The sequence below is a fragment of the Cryptococcus neoformans genome, chromosome 7 (genome assembly GCF_000149245.1).
Source record: "Cryptococcus neoformans var. grubii H99 chromosome 7, complete sequence".
In the NCBI taxonomy this organism is placed as follows: Eukaryota; Fungi; Basidiomycota; class Tremellomycetes; order Tremellales; family Cryptococcaceae; genus Cryptococcus; species Cryptococcus neoformans.
The window spans coordinates 91438-110555 of record NC_026751.1 but is presented as its reverse complement, the minus strand read 5'-3'; the positions used below and the strand labels follow the sequence as shown (position 1 = coordinate 110555).

Below are 19118 nucleotides of genomic sequence, written 5' to 3'. Positions count from 1 at the left end.
TCATAGTTGTGTCATCGGCCACTACATATTTGTTTTGATCTGACCATCGTTACAATGACCCCTTATCATCATCTCATGATTCCTTGCTACATGCTATTGACAAAAGTTAAGCATATATCTTACAACCCTATGAATACTACAAAATGTTCGACAAATCATTAGGCAGAACCGTTACAACCGCTTTTGCAACTTCTCGAAGCTCGTTTCAAATTTCCACACTCAGACTTCCAAATTCTCTGTCTTCCTCAGCGCCTGCTCAACCTTTCCATCCACCACATCATCATTCCAAGCCGGAGTCTCGGGAACCAGCCGAATGAGGGCAATCATACAAGGCACAGCCAGAGCCCAGAGGGCGCACTGAATGTAGAATGGGATTCTGGCGTCGCCGACATGACTGTTGATACCGTATGCGATGGCTTGACCGAGAGTCTCGAAACATCGGAACAAACCTCCTGTACGAGCCGATGATTTGACGTCTGCCGAGAAGGTGCCGAGGATCCAGTAGATGCTCAGCTGGGTCCAGTATCCGGTAGTAAAGATGAAGAAATATGGGAAGTACGCTGTAGCCCACTCCCTAGTATTACTGAGAAGAGGGGAAAAGTATGAGTCAATGTCATGATCGATGTACAAGCTGTAAGCGAGACTTACAGATTATAATCGAAAGCTGTTCTTTCGTTGCCATACTTGCCGAAGATGACACCGGTCCAGACAAGGCAAGCGGCCTGAGGGACGGCCCAGAATGCGAGAGCTATCCAAGCCCTTGTGCGCTGTTTCCATTTCTTATTGTCAAGCAGTCGTCCGTAGACGGTGACCATAAGGATCGTGCAACATGCTATGACGTGTCAGCACTAACATTACACGGCACCAGGCAAGCTTGTTGCAACGTACGAACGATGAGACTTGACAGCGCACGAGCTCGGGTAGAGAAGTGATTGGTGAGGTAGGTCCCGTAAACCCCACCGTAGAAGAATGAATAGAAGGCGGGAATAAAAACCAGCCAGGTCTGCAAAACGAGTGTCGGCGTTATAAGCTTCGGTTGCATGCAGTCCGAAAGGACTTACTCTCTTGTTCAAAGCGTGTTTGTACAACGCGGTGAATTCACTCTTCCAAGTCATGTCGCGTGAATAGGGGACAGGCGAACCGTCGCTCCTTCGAACCTTCTTTGTAGGGCTCAGAAGGAAGGCAAAGATGAAACCGGATACCTCTGGAAGTCGGTTTATCAGCATCAAGATCGGTTAATTCTGCTTACAACTCACCAAAGCCGACAAAAATAAGGTAAGTAGACCAGGAGATGCCACCGGCACTTGAAGAGCTATAGTTGGTCGCAAAATTGATGGCACCTCCGATGACGCTGCCAGAATTCCTCATGGCAGACCAGATACCTATTGAGATATCAGCTTCAGAGGATCAAGACTTGTCCAAATCCAAAGTCCACTCACCAAGGTAAAGGCCTCGTTCGTGCAAATGAGGGTACGACAACATAGCAGTAGTCTCGGCGACATACAGGAAGCCACTGGTAATACCACTAACTGTCTATCACCGGTCATGAGTAAGATAACGTTCAATTCCGGGCCATTACGACAGGACATACCTTGGCAAAGATCAAATACCAATCAACCTGGAACCGTGCTCGAACATAGTAACCTGAACCACTAAGAGGAAAGGCGATAGCGGCAATAATACATGACCATTTGATTCCGATTTTGTTGATAAGTGGACCACCGACCAGAGTCATAGCGCACGACGCAGCGTAATTGACGCAGGTAGCAAGGTTGGCAAGGTAGGCTGTGGATAGACCACCACCACCCAAGTTGGAAATGGCATCAGACATTGCAGGACCGACGAAGGATAATCTAATAAGATTTGTGTGTCAGTGAAGCCTACTAATGATAAAGACTTAAGAAGACTTACGCTCCAAAAAGGATCATTTGGAACAAGGTTCCTCTGTAGAACCGAATGGCCTTGGAAGCATTGAGGTAGGTCTGATCGATCTCTTCTCCGAGGTTGGGTTCCTCAGCAATAGATGGCTCATAGTGAACATCGGCCACATCTATTTTAGCCCCGAGTTCTTTCTCATCTATTCGGTCGACGTTGCTGATCGGGACAGCCATGACGGGATGATTTCAATTGATTTCGATTCGATTGATCGAAAGAAGAAGAAGAAACAAGACAATTAATTGGTTATTGATATAGGCCAGCGACAGTTATGAATCGCACATAGTCATTCAGAGTATTCGTCTCTGGCAGATGATCTTATCTTGTACGTATCTCGCAATATGCCGATAAGCTGAGTGAGGTTTGAGGACAGCCGCTCAGACAAATGTCTACCTGCTGATTAGCCGATGCATCATCTCAGATTCAGATTCATTGTCTCAAGCGACGGCTATGATATAAGATTGTCATGAAACCATAAACACCATAGCCACTAATAGTAATAGCTTTCGTTTATAACAATAGTGAGTAATAACTTCTGCCTTGAAACCATCATGTTATGCGTTGTGCTGTGTAGGACTAGTGCGTAATCATTTCGCAACGTGATATTTGTCTCTGTACATGTGACCTTCGGGAATAAGCAATGTAACCAATGATCAGCTAGAGTTCGCATCAGGAGCCAGAACGGCGTTTTATCCAAACATGGACAAGCGACGGACGAAGCGACGGGTAACAAGTAAAAAGCGCCGGGTAATAAGTAAAATCCGAAGATAAGGTCGGCCCGGAATCGCCTTATCTCCTCAGCGACTTCGTCGGCCGTCTAGTCAAGTTCATCCAGCTGAGGTAGATTCGCGATTCGTTGATCTGTTTCGTGACCCATGACATGATGCGATTTGTTAGACATTGAAAATAGATGCATGACAATTTGTGTGTAGTACATAGACTGAATCCCCCCAAGTATCCCTTCTTTGGCAACACCCCACCACCAAAGCACCAAAGAGCATGTCGAACGACTCTTTTGAAAGTGTAGTCATCACTGTAACTCTCTCCCAGTGGAAGCTCGCGGAGGTGAGGCGCTTGTTCAAGAACGTATTCTACCACCCAGATGGAAAAGTACCAGAGGAACATCTTGCGTTGGCGGATATATGGTACACGAGCTGGCTGGGTCTGCCCAAGGATATCAAGACGATTAGTCAAATCCCACGGACGAGAATAGTGCAACTATCATCAGGTGCGACACCTGGCCATTGCTGTCATACTTTTCTGTAGGCAGACTGACTATTCATTCTTCAGCTGGAGCCAATAATTTTCTCGGGACGGAGTTGATGCAGTCAGAGGAGGCCAAGAAGAAGATTGCCGTGTGCTCATCCTCCGGTTCGTGCGATTTTCCTCCCATGGTAAGTATAATGCACATGACTCACGCGATTTTTCTTCAGGCATCCACACTCTGTCTATCCCGCAATACATTATCTGCAATGTGATAAACTGTAAGGTGTGGATTACCTTATGTACAGCGCTGAAAGGGTTCAGTGTACATGAAACTTCAAGTACAATTTCATCTCTCCCGAACCAACGCAGAATGGCCTTCAAGAGACCAGGTTTTGCAATATGCTGGTGCTGCAGGTCAGACGCATCCCGGTAACCGTTGTTTGTATGGCAAGACTGTCGGAATGTTGGTATGTTTAAAGCTGGATGCAGTACACATCAACTGCAAAAACTGAAAGGTAACAGGGATATGGGCACATTGCTCGTGAAACGGCACGACTATTCAAGGCCTTTAACTGCAATGTGATTGCTGCAAATTCCAAGGGGGATAAACGACCAGAAGAGGGGGTGAGTTGATTTAACACTTTCACTGCCGCATGATGTAGCTCTAATGGTATCCCCAGTTTCGACTGCCCGGCACAGGAGATGAAGATGGTAGGATTCCCTTTTCATTTGACTTATCATATTATGTCATGTCGTCGCTGATGAGCGCTCACAAAGGCTCGATACCCAGCCAATACTACTCTACAACTGATCCAGAGTCTTTCAAGGAATTTCTGTCTCATTGTGACGTTCTCGTAGCCAGTCTGCCCTCCACACCGCAGACGACCTACATGTTGACCGAATTTCATCTACGTATGTCTCTTTGTATTACATATGATACTCATGCTAAGACACTTTAGGTTCATTGCCCGAGGGGGCTGTGTTTGTTAATATCGGTCGTGGGGATCTGATACGCTCTGGTAAACATTTATTGACTCCGAATAAAATCAGTGCTAATGGCATTGTATCATCTAATAGAGGATATCCTTGCTGCATTGGACGCAGAGGGAGGCCTTTTCGGCGCTGTACTCGACGTGACCGATCCAGAACCTCTTCCCTCTGGACACCCGCTCTTCACCCATCCAAGCGTTATCGTGACTCCGCATACAAGTGGGAGCTTTGAGGGGTATTTTGATAGTGGTGCTGATGTGCTGCTTGCGCAAGGCGATCGATTGAAGCAGGGTTTATCTCCTATCAATGTCGTAGATCCTGCTAAGGGTTATTAAGCCGTTGTTATGTAAATATGTAGTCTTACGTCTGTTGTTTCTCATCTGCAGCTTTTCAAACTTCCGTTCGCTTATACTATCTTTGGGGGGCGGAATATGTTGTGAACGGTTAACTACATTGTGATGTTCATTAGATGATGGGGTAGTCCAATCTTGTCACTGCCGGGCCGAACGGGTGGCCTTTGCAAAATGAAATTGCAAGTTGTTTGTCAGATAGCTACGCATGACTGCGTGGGAAGAACGGCAGGATGAATGCTCTATGGCGAAAGACCGAAAGAACCATCCATGAAATATGAACAATACTAATTTATTATCAAGCTTGCTCCAGACCCCACTCCCTCGCCAAAGCCCTTCCCATCCTCTTCGCACCTTCTTCCATCTCATCCTGCGGAGGTAACGAAAAGCTAATCCTGACAAAGATCCTTTTTGCTTCTTGCTCCGGCGTCCAAACCGACGTCGAGGGCGCTTTGAAGAACTCGGAGGGAGCCATCAAGACTTTCTCATCGATCATTGCTTGGAAAACTTGCTTGGAGATCGTTTCGGGATCTTGAGAAGGGAAAGATGGGTGGGACTCGATCCTGAGACGGACCCAGAGGAACATGCCCCCGGCGGGCTTGGGGATCTCGATGGTGCTTGGAGGGACGTACTTCTTGAGGAGGTCAATAATGGACAGGCACCTTTTGGAGTAAATGTCTATTCATTTTATTCGGCATTAGTAGCCACTCGTGAGGTCTAGATGTGTGAGATATTTACCTGAGATGTGAGGAATGTATTTTCGCTCGAAACCCTCGTGACCACCCCAAGCTCGGAGAATAGCAGCGATAGCAGCGATAGAAAAACCAGATGGGCATTGCTAAACAGATAAAAACAATCGCTTTCAGCTTTGACGTGCTACCATGGCTGGTTCTGACTTACGGTTGAGCTTTCTCGCGTATTCATAATCTTTTCCACAATGACCTTGTGACCCGTAACGAAGCCTAGCCGACTACCTGGCGCTACGATTTTAGAAAAGCTATCAACTCGGATAACTCGACCGTCGGTATCAAGCGACAAGAAGCTGGGAACAATAGGGCTATCAGCACCATTCGGCCTGATTTGCAAGAAGCAGTCTAGATATTGACCATGTCAGCGTGATGGCGTGAGTTCAGTTATAAAGTCAACACGCACATGGGTCGTCCTCGCAGATGAGCAGGTCCCATTTTCGACAGATCGCATAGATCTCTTGTTTGCGATGAGCAGGTATCGTCACACCAGCAGGGTTTGAGCATGTGCTGTTGGGTCAAGTTAGCTCAACCTTGGTGCGAACAGGTGATATAATAAAACTCACGGTACCATGACGAGCATCTTCGGCCTAGGGCCTCCTCTTTCTGTTTCATTCCAGTTTGCGAGGATCTCATCCAGAGCGCTTGGATCAACACCTTCCGAATCAAGAGGGACACCCAAGCACTTGATGCCCAAAGTCGCTGCAGGGCTAAGTAATCCAGGGTACGCTAATCAGTCACATCAGCACGGACGTAGAGAGTCAGAATGTGCGAATTTGAAGTGCCGCTCACCGAATTCTTCAACCAGCATGTAATCGCCCCGGTCGAAACAAGCTCGCATCACCGCATCGACTCCATCAGTGTTTCCCGCAGTAAGGAGGTTGATCCAGTCCTCATAAGGAGGCGCATGGACTCGTTCGATGTGCTCCTTAATCCAGCTGAGAAGGTGCTTGGTACCATAAGTTGAGCTGTATTGGAGCTCTTCAGTAAGATCGGGACGAAGGGATTCATTTTTTGAAGGCTCTTGATAAGGCGCGAGTGGAAGCATGTCTTCAGGTGACCGGCCTGCGAATGAACGTAAATGACCAATCTCAAGAGTGGAATAGTTAGCATGGCTTACTGTTGTAGCCCGGGACAAAGACTGATTTGCCTGCGAATGGTACAGAAAGCGTCATACCGTTGACTGGCCATGTCGAGGGATGGGGGATGCCAACTCCAAACTAAGATGTCAAGATGATTGAGTATTCAGCTAAGTCGAAAAAGACGGGGAACTCACGCTGATCATACCCGGGATCTCGAAAAACGGTCGAAGCTCCTTCAACTGCGACCTCTTCCTACTGGTTGTTTCCTTGCTGAAGTATTTGGTAAAGTCCACTGGGACGGGCGTGGAATTGATGGAAGGCATTCTGAAGTGGGACCGATTGAGCTTGGGAAGCGACTATTGGGACGAAGGAATACTGCGTGCTATTGGAGTATAGAGCGTCCTGAAAAGATGTGGTGGCTGCTGACTGGCGGGACGAGGTGGTATATGAAATAAAGATGAAAAGGCTGCAGGAGATGACCGATCGATTTGCATGTGATCGGGACTTGAGCTCCTCGGAAGAGATAAGCGCTGGTTGCGAAGCGGGAGGGGGCATATAAGGAAAGTATCTTAGCGTCGCTCGGCTCGGCCGTCGTTTATCTTGCGTCTATCATTTGCTGTTGCGCCACGCATCTATTACTCTATCGGGCAAATACAGTAGACACTTGTCTCGATGTTCTTGCTAAACACATCGTGTTTACCGACGCTTAATACCCTCAAACCAATCGGGGATTATAAAACAAAACACCGAACTTTTACCATGCACTTATCCGATGGATGTATCCCCGAGATCCGTCATGATACGGAATGAGCCGGCAGTTCCCACTTACCTCGTAGTTTCTTCGGTCGAAGCACGGCAAGTCAGCAGCAGCTCAGCGACAGAGATCCAGGAATATTCAGGTCAGACCACCATCATAAAGGAGCTCCTTTCGTCGTTGTGCATCTCTTGCTTCTTATACATATACCACACCATTACCTGGGTCAATTCTCATTTCAATAACCAACGCGCATCATGGTGTTGCCTATAGATAATCCCACCAAGTCCTTCTGGATTGAAGGAGCCGAGTCGCCTTACAGGAATCATCGTTCGACCCCCGAACTTCCATCCGAGGTAGATGTAGTGATCGTTGGCAGTGGCTACACTGGAGCAACGATGGCCTATTGGATACACAAGGTGAGCAACTCTGAGATCCTATTTCACAAAACATGCTGACGGCGTGCGCAGTTCACTCAAAACGGGCAAACCCCAAACATGCTTGTTCTTGAGGCTAGAGACATTTGTGGAGGTGCTACTGGTCGAAATGGTGAGTTTCTCAACAAGAGCATTGAAGCAAATTCCGATACTAAATCAAATGTTGCAGGAGGGCAGCTTAGGCCTCATTTCTACTCTCGCTATCCAACTTGGTCTGCCCGCTTCGGCCCCGATGGAGCCCTCAAGGTCATCCAACACGAAGCCGCCCACCTGACAGCGTTTGACAAGGTGCTCAACGAGGAAGGTATCGCGCAAAAAGTATGTTTCAAGCTTGGCGAGACTTTTGATGCGGCCATGTCAGAGGAGGCGTGGACAAGGCTGAGGGGAGCGTATGAGCATATGAAGAAGGACCATGGGGAGAATGGCGACATTATCAAGGAGTGCCGATTGATTGAAGACCCGAAAGAGGCCGAAGAGTTTACGCAGATGAAAGGCTGTATCGGGGCTGTGGTACATCCCTCAGGACAAGTGTAAGTGGTATTCAACGGCCTCTATATATAATCAAGCTGTTTGCTCATTGAGTTATATTTTAGTTGGCCTTACAAATTCGTTCACGCCATGCTGGAGCTTGTTATGAACACCGGCAAACTGAACGTCCAATCGCACACTCCTGTCTTGAGTGTCTCAGAAAGGGATAACGATGGGTATATCACCGTGAATACTGAGCGAGGACATGTGCGAGCAAAGACTGTCATCCATGCAACAGTCAGTGGCAGTGTGACTAGCCTAGCAAAAGCAACAAGCTGATGATGAGTTCTTAGAACCGATGGGCATCGCACCTGCTTCCTGAATTCAAAAACCTCATCTTCCCAGGTAGAGGCACAATAGCAGCCATCAAGGCTCCCGAGGGGTTCGTGAAGCACACTGGTGCCCAACATTGGGATAGCATCATCAATGTAAATACCATGCTATACCCTGCGTACTATTGGCGCTCAAGCTGACACTTAAAATATTTAGAATTACCATCTCCAATTACCACCTCCCTTTAACACAATCATCCTTGGAGGAGCCAAACCTCTTACTGTTCATGATCCCAAGCAATACGTCAACAACGATCGTGAAGATCTACAGTTTGCAGGCGTGCCCGACTTCTATCAAGGCTGGCCCCAGAGGGACGTCGTGGGCTGGCAGGGTAAGGATCCGGCGGATTTAGAGAAAACCGTCGAAGAAGGTGGCATTTGGACAGGAGGTAAGTATGAAAGAGGAGTTACCATTGTGTGGGACGAACATAAAAGCTGATTAGGAGGGGGCAGTGTACTCTGCAAGTATCGATTCGTTCCCCTTTGTTGGACCCGTACCAGGCAAACCAGGACAGTTTGTGGCAGCCGGTTTTGCAGGCCACGGTTAGTTTTTCCCGTTTGGCTGTTTGTTATGCACATGCGAGCGGAGGCGAATAATGCTGACCCAAATTACCCAAAATAGGCATGCCCAGGATCCTCGGCTCTACTGCCCATCTGACGCCAATCGTACTCTCCGAACTGGGCATCCAATATCAAACCCCGACTACGGCTAACATTTTCCCGCCTTTGCCTGAACCGTTCTTCGCGACGCCGGAAAGGATGGAAAAGTTGCAGACAGTAAATGCCCTAGCCAAGTTCCAGGAAGAGATCGATGAAGGTTTGCTTAGCTCGAAAAAGCCTTTTGCAGGGCCTGTCCCTCAAATTGTAACCACTTGATTGAAAACGAGGGAAATGATTTAGAAGAAATATTATTATAGCTAAAAACAAGCAGAAGGAGTCCAGTATAAGATTTTGTAGAAGAAACACATGTACACATTATTATGTTACTTATCACAAGAAGAAATTAACGTAATGACCTTGTATCAATACATAATGTGCAAATAAGACAAGTCGAGGTCGGTTTGAGGGGAGTTATTCTTCATTGGTAGTGGGACGACGGGACGAATTGTCAAAGGCAGCAAAGTATGCCACTTTTGCGAACTAGACGCCCTTTTGTCCAATTATTTCACCATTAGAGGATTTTCCAATGTGCCACAGAGGTATGATATGAAGTTGGGCTGGTTTAGAGATGATTTGAGTGCTCTGCGTGTGGATTTATAAAAGCGGGTTCAGTGGGCAGGAAAGGGGTGAAAATGGAATCATCGATACTCAATGATTTCCTCGATGCATATACAGATCGCTGATAATTTTCAGCGGTCTGTCCGACCTCTGGCTACCACATATCCCAAGGGCTATGCATAATACACAGAATTGAAGGGTATATGAAGATCTGAATGAAAGTACAGCCATCAAAGTACAAATTACAGCAAACGCGGATCGAATTTACAGTAAAGCCGCTGTGCTGCTGCGTAAGTTGTCCCGATCTCAGTAATGGCAAAGTAAAAGGAACTTTTGCTACTTTACAGGACAAGGTGTCCCGATCTCAGTGCGTGAGTCCTCATCTCCCATCGGACCGCATGAATAGAAGGACTTCCGTAAGTGTATCGTACGTACGTCAATGACTCGCTGTTGTTGTCATCGTTTTAATCTTTGAATGGTGATATACACGTGCGGCGTACGTCAATACGTAGGGAGCGATAGCAGTTTCTTCGTCTTCTTCGTCTGAGGTGACTCCAAACGGCTGGCATCGATTTCCTTCTCTCCCGCCTCATACGTGCAGTTGAAAAGCAAGTACTACTCTCGCACTTGCATGCACGCTATGCACTGATACCCAACATAATGGTCATCGTACAAACACGACATGCATAACAATAAACCACGACATAACACAAATATCAACTATCGTACTTGGTCATCAAATGTGAGAAAGATGTATAAATCACAAGACACTTCTTTACCCCACTGTGTAATAGTCTAAGGGAGCAAAAAAGGCCAGTAAGCTACATTATCATATGAAGAGACACAATCGCGTGGGAGTTCAATGGGGACGGTAAGAGTGGCAAAGAGGCTCTAGTGTGCGGATTGGGGAACAGGTTGATTTGCTGGGTGTTCATTTGGAGCTGGTTGGTCCCGGAAGAACATGGTAGTGATGTACTACGTTTCCCGTCAGTTACGGCCCCAATGTTTCACAGCAGATGACTTCCATTTACCTTTTTACGATATCTTGTGGTCGTGCCCACGCCCAAAGTTCCATTCCTGATTGCACTCGCTGTCAAATGATTCAACACGACGTGGTTCGGCACTGCAAGCATGGAGTTGTCATCCACCCCCGCAGGAGGTGCGTGCTGGTATCCCGGCTGTCCCTTATGGTCTTTGGAATCCCATAATCTTTTTGAATCGTTATTGACAATGACTTTATCGAGGATACGTGGTAAAGTGGGTGGAGCTGGAACGTTGGGGATGTATGGTACAGATTTGAGGAAGGACGATAACTCGTCGGGATGGAAACGGAAAGGAAGTTCTTCAATGTACTGGTAGAGAATGAGAGCAGGAGGGATTTCACTTGTCCACTGTGATTCATCGGCTATGCACATGTCAATGTCTGTCCGACTAGTCACGCAGCAGAAAAGCGCGGCTCACTATCTTCTTCCTTGGCAGCAGGTTCAGAGTCCATAGCCCATTCCGCTTTGATCTCTTCAGCTGTTTTAGGAGCTTCAACTTCAATCCAGTTGACTAATGTACCATCATCATCAACGGCGGTTGATATTTGCTTGGAGCATCGCCAGCTGTCGTCGACAATGAATTTCAAGCGGTATTGACCAGGAGGAAGGCGGATTGTGGTGTTGAAGTCGTGCGTACTGGCCCACAAATATCAGTAATAGAACGAAAAACAGAAGTTGACGACATACCTTCGATGGAGCTTGATCCTCTTCGCCCATCCACCATCCCATGTTCCCGCAACATAAACATTCCTACCCCCTCCATTCCATTGTATTGGCACATCCACCAGCCCATCATCCTTCGGTTTTTCTTCCTGCACTGGGACAATCGCTCCAAGATCTGACGGTTTAGGTTGCGCTTGGCCTTGTGCGGCTGCTTGCTGAACCTGGGGTTGATCTCGTCCTTTATCCTTACCGGGAATTGGGATAGGAATCGCCTTAACATTCCGTGTACTAGGATCTTGAACACCGTACGGGTCAGGAAAATATGGATTAACATCCGGTCCCATTACTCCGCCTCTGGATCCTGTTGAACTAGCGGACAAGGTAGGTTCGAGCTTGCTAAAAGCCCCGAGAGAGTTTGCGCCTGCCAGGGGGCTGGCTCGTCCTCCAAGCTGATCCCGCCAATATCTATTACTGCTTCCGGTCCCACTTCCGTTTGCACCCTCACTCCCCACCGAAGGTGCACCTGTCGGTGTGCCTGGTAAAGGTGGAGAAGCGGAATGTCTAGCATGATGACTTGCAGCGGTAGAGGGGGCGAAATGGTGTGATGTATGGGTGTGTGTTGTGGGTACTGGTGCTGCAGGGGTGAGTGCGGCGGGTGTGAAGGAAAGTTTGTTGAGATCTGGGAGCTCGAGTGATTTCCGGCGACGTGGGGAACCTGATCCTGGGCGGCCGCCAGACGGAGAAGTGGGATTTGAGGATTGCGGAGAGACATGACGGCGTGGCATGTGTATACGGAGCGATGGATGACGTTGCGGGGCATCGGTATTGGGCGGCGAAGCCCTGGAGGGCTGCTGTTGATGAGAAGGGGTGTTACCCATGGTCCAAAAAGGTTTGGGTATAGCTGTAACGTCAAAAAATGGGAATGGAAAGAGGAAATGGTATATATGGCAAGGTAAATAAGGGGCCAAATACGAGGTGTGTCATAGCTTGTAGATACCCCAGAAATAGTTCGAGATTATTCCATTTCCTATATCCGCCAACCGCTGGCAATAACAACTCAATACACCGTGTTTATACATCTATATTAATTATACTGCTTGTACCTAATCATAAATGGCTTCAAGACCAGCACCCCAAGCACCGACACACTACTCACGCCACCGTCCCCAAAGCATCACCGGCAACAATGCACCACAGTCTCGCACAAAGCCGCGGATTGGCCAGTATATCGTCGAGCGCACGCTTGGTACTGGCTCGTTCGGCAAAGTAAAATGTAAGTACAAAGTAGATTATCAAGGGGAATGTAAAGATAACATAGAGATAGTGGCGACACATGCTGTGACGGGCCATCAAGTCGCTCTTAAGCTCATCAACCGCTCCAAGATAACGACGCCCGATATGAACGCCCGAGTCAAGAGAGAGATCCAATACCTCAAAGTGCTCAGACATCCTCATATCATTAAACTGTATGTCCTGATCGCTCTCTCTGTCAAGTCCTCTATCTTGACTTGCAAGAGCGAGCAAGCGAATGTGCATCACGCCGCGGAATAATGTGCTAGGTGCTAATGTATCATAGTTACGAAGTAATCACCACCCCTACAGATGTCATCATGGTCATGGAATACGCTGGCGAGGAGCTCTTCAACTATATCGTCCAGAAAGGCAAGCATGGAGTGAGTACCTACCTGGTTGATATAGTGCCGCGGAGCCTTATTCCGCTCGGCGGCCGAATGTGTTTACCCCGTCGATTTGCGAGTATAATGTATTGACAAAGGTAACAGATGACAGAAGATGAAGCTCGAAGGTTCTTTCAGCAAATGATCGGTGCTATCGAATACTGTCACAAGCACCATATCGTGCATCGTGATCTGAAACCTGAAAAGTGGGCACCTTATTCCGACACCACTGACAGTGGGAAGGAAAGCTGACAAAGATCGCCGAAAGCCTATTTCTTGATTCTCGACGGAATATCAAGATCGGTGATTTCGGTCTGTCCAATTTGATGACAGATGGTGACTTCCTCAAGACATCTTGTGGTAGTCCAAACTATGCAGCACCGGAAGTCATCTCTGGAAAGTGAGTGGTTCAACGAACTCCCGAATGATGGGGCTGATGAGTGAGAAAAGGCTGTACTCTGGGCCGGAGATTGATGTTTGGAGTGCGGGAGTGATCATGTTTGTGTTATTATGCGGCAAGCTTCCATTTGACGATGAGCATATCCCTACACTCTTCAAAAAGATTGAAAGTGCGTGTTTCCCACTTGTCCTTTCAGCTGCTCCCAAGCTAACTGTCATGCATAAAGATGGCGTTTTCCACATCCCTTCGCACGTCTCTGAGCCTGCTCGACACCTGCTCAAACGAATGCTCGAAGTCGATCCTCTCAAACGATGCACCATTGCCGAAATCCGACAGATGCCCTTCTTCCAGGAAAACCTCCCCCGTTACCTTCAACCTTTACCCGAACTCGCCGATATGGAACGTTACCCCTCTTTAACCATGGACGATATGACGACATTGCTGTTGATCAATGAAGGTCAGGCGGATCCTAAAAAAGTCGCGGAGGATAAGGGTTTGGTATTTACAGAGGATTTGGGGGTGATTGATCCGGATATAGTGGAAGAGTTATTGGAAAAGATTACGACGTATTCAGAAGGGATGATTTGGGAGGCATTGAAGATGCCGGGGGATAATCAGGTGAAGGTTGCGTATCAGTTAGTTAGGGATCATAGAAGGATTCTTAAGGATTGTCAGTCCTTTTTCCTTCCGGATCCGCCTCAGAAAGTTTGGAGCTGATTGAAGATGTAGCGAACGCGTACGAGGATGAGGATTCATCTGCGATGGAAGAGTTTATGGCTTCTTCCCCTCCTGCATGGAACGCCGACATCCCAGTAAGCTGAACCAGCTGGATTTTTCACGTGAATCTGTTGCTGACAAGTATTCCAGCCGCCCATAGATGTACAGCAGAATGGCGCCGACGAATACCCTGATCTTGAGGATGTCGATCTTGAGATTCAAGACATTCCAAACGCCCATTTCGATGTGCTAGACAGTTCTCTTCCTGGATGGATGACGCGTAAGTTTTCTTCAATCTATATCGCGTATAAGCAACAACTGAATTCAAAATGGAATCAGCTCCATCATCCTCAACGTCCGCCATGTCCACACCCACAACCACGCACCCAACCTCTGTCCAAAATTCCGCCAACCCTTCATTTTCTAGCGTCATATCCGATTCCACCGCATCCGGTTCTACCGCAGAGGAGGCTGCGCGCGCCCTCCTCTCCCCCGCACCATCCTCTGCTTCTCAAAGCGTCACTTCGTTTAGTTCCCCCACGCCTCAACCGCAACCTCAAAGACGACTCGACAAGAGTATGACCAAACCTAAATGGCATTTCGGTATCCGTTCACGCTCACCTCCGATGGAGGTCATGCTCGAGATTTACAGGACGCTGAATGTACTCGGTATGCAGTGGCGTTTGAAAGATATCCCCTTACCGGATATTGGAGGGGCTCCCCCAGGAGGTTATTCTGAAGAGGTGGAATTGGTGTTGGAGGACTTGAAGGAGAAGAATGGGGAGAGACCGGTGATGGGGAAGAAGCCGCCTAGTAAGAAGGATGCAATGGCCCAGGAAAAGCTGGCACAGGGACTGTACCATGTAGAGACAAGGGCAAGATACGGCGATGTCATGGTACGTGTTTTCACGATGTTTACTTAAGAGTAAACACGCGGTTGACTGACTTGTTGCATCTCTAGGTTCGAATGGACCTCCAACTCTACAGAGTCGACGACCAGCATTACCTCGTAGACTTTAGAAATTTGGGATACTACATGGTTTCGGAAAAGGACATGTCCTTGCCGGATGTCTCGAGACAAGGGCACAGTCACGAAGAAGGAGCATCGAATGCTGGAGGTTCTGTGCCTTCTGCAACGAGTGCGACCACAGCGGGCGCGAAGGAGGCTGGGATCGGAGGTGTCTCTGGGCCATTCCACTTTTTGGAGATGGCTTGCCAGTTGATTGCAGAGCTCGCTAGTGGATAAAGTATTTCATTCTGTAGTTTATTTTGTTCTTTTTCTTCATGGTTCTGAAAGCCCGTAACGGCCGCGGAGATGTTTGATGGAAATAATTTCCTCATAGTCATGTATCGATCTGTCTATACTTTTGTGCGTTATTTTCCTTTATTCGTATTAATTGGGTAGTGGTGCAGCTATTATGGGATATGTATGCATTTGTTATACATCTGTAATGCTCCCTATGCTATACGCTGAATTGTCGAATTTAGCCGGAAATAGGGCCATTAGTCAGGTGTGATTGTTTCGGAGAGGTTGTAGGTGATGATTACCGGTGGCTCATGCTGGAAGAATCACCGGGTGTATGGGATGTAACCGATTAGCCGGAGATAGCCGGGTTGGCGGTGGAGGATGTTTCGAGTGGATTTTGGAGATTGGCCGGGCGTCTCATTGGGCATAATTCATATATAAATGTCGGGGATCGCTGGCCACGTATAGCAGCAGAGCACAGGCGCAATGACAACAATCCCTCAGATCCCCTCCGACACAACAACTACCAAACCGCACATAAACCCAAACCCGAACCCGCCTCCGCGGCCGCCGGACCTCCCAAGGCTGCCCATCCCGCCACTCGAAGACACCTGCGCGAGATATCTCAGAGCACTCGAAGCTCTCCAAAGCCCTAAAGAGCATGCCAAGACAAAACAGGTTGTTAAAGAGTTTCTCGAGGGTGGAGAAGGGGCGCTGTGGCAGGAGAAGCTGGAGGAGTATGCGAAAGACAAGGAGAGTTATATCGAAGAGTTTTGGTGTAGGTTTATTGTTTGTCAGACATAATTGTGTCTGATGATCGACAGATGAAAGCTATCTTTCGCATTCGGACTCTGTCGTCCTCAGCTTGAACCCCTTCTTCGTCCTGTCGTAAGTTTCTTTCCAAGTCATTCGGCCACAACGCTGAACGCCTTTCCGTGGTATAGTTCAGATGTCACTCCTCGGTCAAACCCTCAGCTCTCGCGAGCGGCCGCACTCATAACTTCCACTTTGTTCTTCATCCACGATCTTCGTAACGGATTACTCCAGCCAGATGCTGTTAGAGGAATTCCTTTGGATATGAGTCAGTACGAGAGATTATTCGGTACATGTCGGGTTCCCACAGATGTAAGTTTCTTACTCTCTAGGTGGTGATGAAATGTACACGAGCTGATGATGAATGCAGACTGGATGTAGGATGGAGGTCCATGGAAACGGAAGACATATGGTCGTTTTGAGACGCGGACAGTTCTGTATGTCGTGCTTGATAAGATGAAAATCTAGAATTTTGACTAATTGCCTTAAATTACAGACTGGTTTGACTGTCTCGACTCCAAGAACAGACCTCTCCTCACTGACCGCGAGATCCTTCACAACTTGGATGCTATTGTCAAGGACGCGGACAAGATTTCTACACATGAAGTACGGTGATGTTTCCTTCTTTCCCTCATCGTTTTTGATTTAACTCTCGTTTGAAACTAGATTGCCAAAGACTCTGTTGGCATTCTGACCACGGAGTCTCGAAAAATTTGGTCCGGTCTCAGATCTGATTTGATCAACTCCAACAAACTCAACAAGTCTTGCCTCGAAGTTGTCGAGTCTGCGCTTTTTATCGTCTGCTTGGATGATGCAGGACCTGAAGATATGGCTGAGCTTTGCTCAAACTTTTTATGTGGAGGTTATAAGCTTGAAGGAGGGGTGCAGGTGGGAACTTGCACTAACAGATGGTACGACAAGGTTCGTCGTCTTAGATGGCTGCGAGTGTGATTTGCAGAGAGTACAGGTACTGACCATAGGTATGATAGCTACAAATCATCGTCTGCTCCAATGGTGAAGCAGGTATCAACTTTGAACATACCGGCGTCGACGGCCACACAGTTCTCCGATATGCTGCAGACGTCTATACCGAACTCGTCCTCCTATATGCCAAAACGATCAACCCCTCCACTCCTTCCCTATTCCAAGCCAAATTGTCCCCCTTTGCACGCTCAGCAAAGGGTCCTCCACCTACTCCCGAAGATGAGATTGATACAACTCCTAAAAAGCTGGAGTGGAAGTTGACACCTGATTTGAGAGCTGGAATCAGGTTTGCAGAGACCAGGATTAGTGATTTGATCTGCCAGAATGATAGTCAGGCGCTAGAGTTTAAAGGCTATGGGGGAACGTTCATCAAAAGACATGGTTTTAGTCCAGATGCGTTTGTGCAGATGGCTTTCCAAGCAGCTTATTATGGACTTTACGGTGAGTTCTATTTTCGCAGGATGTTATGCCTGAAAAGAAGGATAAAATTGATGTATGGGATCAGGACGTGTGGAGAGTACTTATGAGCCCGCTATGACCAAGTCTTTCTTGCATGGTCGTACAGAGGCCATTCGAACCGTCCAGCCCGAGAGTGTTGCCTTCGTCAAGGTAAGTCAAACCGAGCTCATCCTAATCACTGTATGGAGCTCACGCACGCACAAAATTTAGACGTTCTGCTCTGAGACTGCAACACCTCAAGAAAAGATTGCTGCTTTGCATAAAGCTTGCAAACGTCATACCCAGCTTACGAAGGAATGCTCTCAAGGGTTAGGGCAGGATCGGTAAGTTCACTTTACAGTTGTTTCTTCTTCCGATACACTTGTCCCGAAGCATGGTGTTGACCCAACCCCACCTTTTTTTCTTTCCACTTTCAGACACATGTACGCACTTCATTGTCTCGCCCGAAAAGAAGTGATGGCCTACGAAGCTGCTCACCCGAAATCAACTCTCTCCCCACGGGTAGCATTACGCCGTGCGTCACTCGCTTCCACCACTAATGGCGACTTACCCAATGGGAACGCGGACGGTAACGGTAACAGTAACGGGCTTATGAGTCCACCCAAGCCATATTCTCCCGAAATCGACCTGGATCGTCCGACTATCCCTGCCATTTTCACAGACCCAGGGTATAACCTTCTCGGGACAAGTGTGTTGAGTACGTCGAATTGTGGTAATCCTGCCTTGAGACTGTTTGGATTTGGACCAGTGACACCTGAGGGTTATGGTATTGGTGGGTTATTTACTTTTGCTATCCTTTTTGGTGTTCCATGGAACAATAGAGCTGACCAAATGGGATTAAATCAGGCTATATTATCAAGGACGAAGGGATATCAGTCTGCATGTCATCCAAACACCTTCAAACGCGACGCCTGCTCCATACCCTCAAAGCATATCTCCTCGAAACCCAGCGTATACTCATCCAGATGTGGAAAGAAGCCAATGAACGACCTGTTACCTCGTTCATGGACCATTTCGGTATTTTGCGCGATGCAAGGACAGGCAAGCCCATCAGCATGGAAGTGGAGGAAGAGGAAGGGAAGGAAGTCGGAGAAGAGGTTTTAGGCGGGTTTGGGTTCTTTGATGTCGGAGCGCAGAACCAAATGCCTCAGTCGAGAAGAAGGAAGACGTTGGTGGGGAAGACGCTTAGTATTGCAGAGTATTAAGCCTTCAAAGGTATTTGGTAGTCAGCACGTTGTACTTGTTGATTGGTTGTATTGGTCATGGATCAAAATGAAACTGAAGAACACAGGGCAATGTTTTGCAACTGCGATTAGCAAATATCACCAGGATTGACTGTTAAGGCAAAGTTTATTTATATTATACAAAGCTGTTTCCACGTGATTGAATTACATTCTTGAAGGGAAAAAAACGACGGGATATCGTCACCTGAGGGCATTCAGAGGGCTACCCGAGGTGCGAAAGATATTGTAACGCTACCACTGTCCTCGGAGAGGCCGGAAAGTACCTGATGTTACTACGTTTGTTTTAACCACGGTT

At 47.6% G+C, this 19118-nt stretch overlaps 7 protein-coding genes; 4 read left to right on the top strand and 3 right to left on the bottom strand.

Moving 5' to 3' along the window:
- CNAG_06557 (membrane protein) lies at window positions 1-2338 on the bottom strand. Its single transcript, XM_012195308.1, has 8 exons — window positions 1912-2338; window positions 1592-1853; window positions 1440-1533; window positions 1257-1382; window positions 1062-1204; window positions 889-1003; window positions 649-832; window positions 1-583 (listed from the first exon to the last, which is right to left on the bottom strand). The coding sequence occupies exons 1-8, from the start codon at window positions 2109-2111 to the stop codon at window positions 220-222; spliced, it is 1488 nt and encodes a 495-aa protein (XP_012050698.1). The 5' UTR covers window positions 2112-2338; the 3' UTR covers window positions 1-219.
- Window positions 2339-2820: 482 nt separating this feature from the next.
- Window positions 2821-4740, top strand: CNAG_06556 (oxidoreductase). XM_012194882.1 has 9 exons: window positions 2821-3163; window positions 3226-3306; window positions 3369-3419; window positions 3463-3608; window positions 3664-3765; window positions 3822-3852; window positions 3919-4053; window positions 4101-4160; window positions 4219-4740. Exons 1-9 carry the CDS (start codon window positions 2935-2937, stop codon window positions 4464-4466), a joined length of 1083 nt encoding a protein of 360 aa, XP_012050272.1. The 5' UTR covers window positions 2821-2934; the 3' UTR covers window positions 4467-4740.
- On the bottom strand, window positions 4375-6990 carry CNAG_06555 (aromatic amino acid aminotransferase I). XM_012195307.1 has 9 exons: window positions 6504-6990; window positions 6348-6447; window positions 6020-6292; window positions 5794-5956; window positions 5634-5737; window positions 5382-5575; window positions 5220-5319; window positions 4496-5159; window positions 4375-4449 (listed from the first exon to the last, which is right to left on the bottom strand). Exons 1-8 carry the CDS (start codon window positions 6630-6632, stop codon window positions 4780-4782), a joined length of 1443 nt encoding a protein of 480 aa, XP_012050697.1. The 5' UTR covers window positions 6633-6990; the 3' UTR covers window positions 4375-4449; window positions 4496-4779.
- CNAG_06554 (FAD dependent oxidoreductase) lies at window positions 6973-9357 on the top strand. XM_012195306.1 has 8 exons: window positions 6973-7482; window positions 7534-7612; window positions 7670-8030; window positions 8094-8265; window positions 8322-8456; window positions 8518-8749; window positions 8814-8903; window positions 8983-9357. Exons 1-8 carry the CDS (start codon window positions 7321-7323, stop codon window positions 9234-9236), a joined length of 1485 nt encoding a protein of 494 aa, XP_012050696.1. The 5' UTR covers window positions 6973-7320; the 3' UTR covers window positions 9237-9357.
- An 884-nt stretch (window positions 9358-10241) lies between these two features.
- CNAG_06553 (hypothetical protein) lies at window positions 10242-12254 on the bottom strand. XM_012195305.1 has 4 exons: window positions 11309-12254; window positions 11040-11257; window positions 10610-10983; window positions 10242-10553 (listed from the first exon to the last, which is right to left on the bottom strand). Exons 1-4 carry the CDS (start codon window positions 12160-12162, stop codon window positions 10470-10472), a joined length of 1530 nt encoding a protein of 509 aa, XP_012050695.1. The 5' UTR covers window positions 12163-12254; the 3' UTR covers window positions 10242-10469.
- On the top strand, window positions 12195-15531 carry CNAG_06552 (CAMK/CAMKL/AMPK protein kinase). XM_012195304.1 has 11 exons: window positions 12195-12557; window positions 12609-12750; window positions 12861-12957; window positions 13066-13166; window positions 13229-13360; window positions 13411-13529; window positions 13587-14030; window positions 14090-14172; window positions 14228-14357; window positions 14417-14973; window positions 15039-15531. Exons 1-11 carry the CDS (start codon window positions 12398-12400, stop codon window positions 15321-15323), a joined length of 2250 nt encoding a protein of 749 aa, XP_012050694.1. The 5' UTR covers window positions 12195-12397; the 3' UTR covers window positions 15324-15531.
- Window positions 15532-15722: 191 nt separating this feature from the next.
- On the top strand, window positions 15723-18956 carry CNAG_06551 (carnitine O-acetyltransferase). XM_012195303.1 has 11 exons: window positions 15723-16101; window positions 16148-16211; window positions 16268-16448; window positions 16507-16573; window positions 16633-16742; window positions 16803-17057; window positions 17126-17561; window positions 17626-17729; window positions 17790-17902; window positions 17996-18351; window positions 18426-18956. Exons 1-11 carry the CDS (start codon window positions 15810-15812, stop codon window positions 18782-18784), a joined length of 2337 nt encoding a protein of 778 aa, XP_012050693.1. The 5' UTR covers window positions 15723-15809; the 3' UTR covers window positions 18785-18956.
- The last annotated feature ends 162 nt before the right edge of the window (window positions 18957-19118 follow it).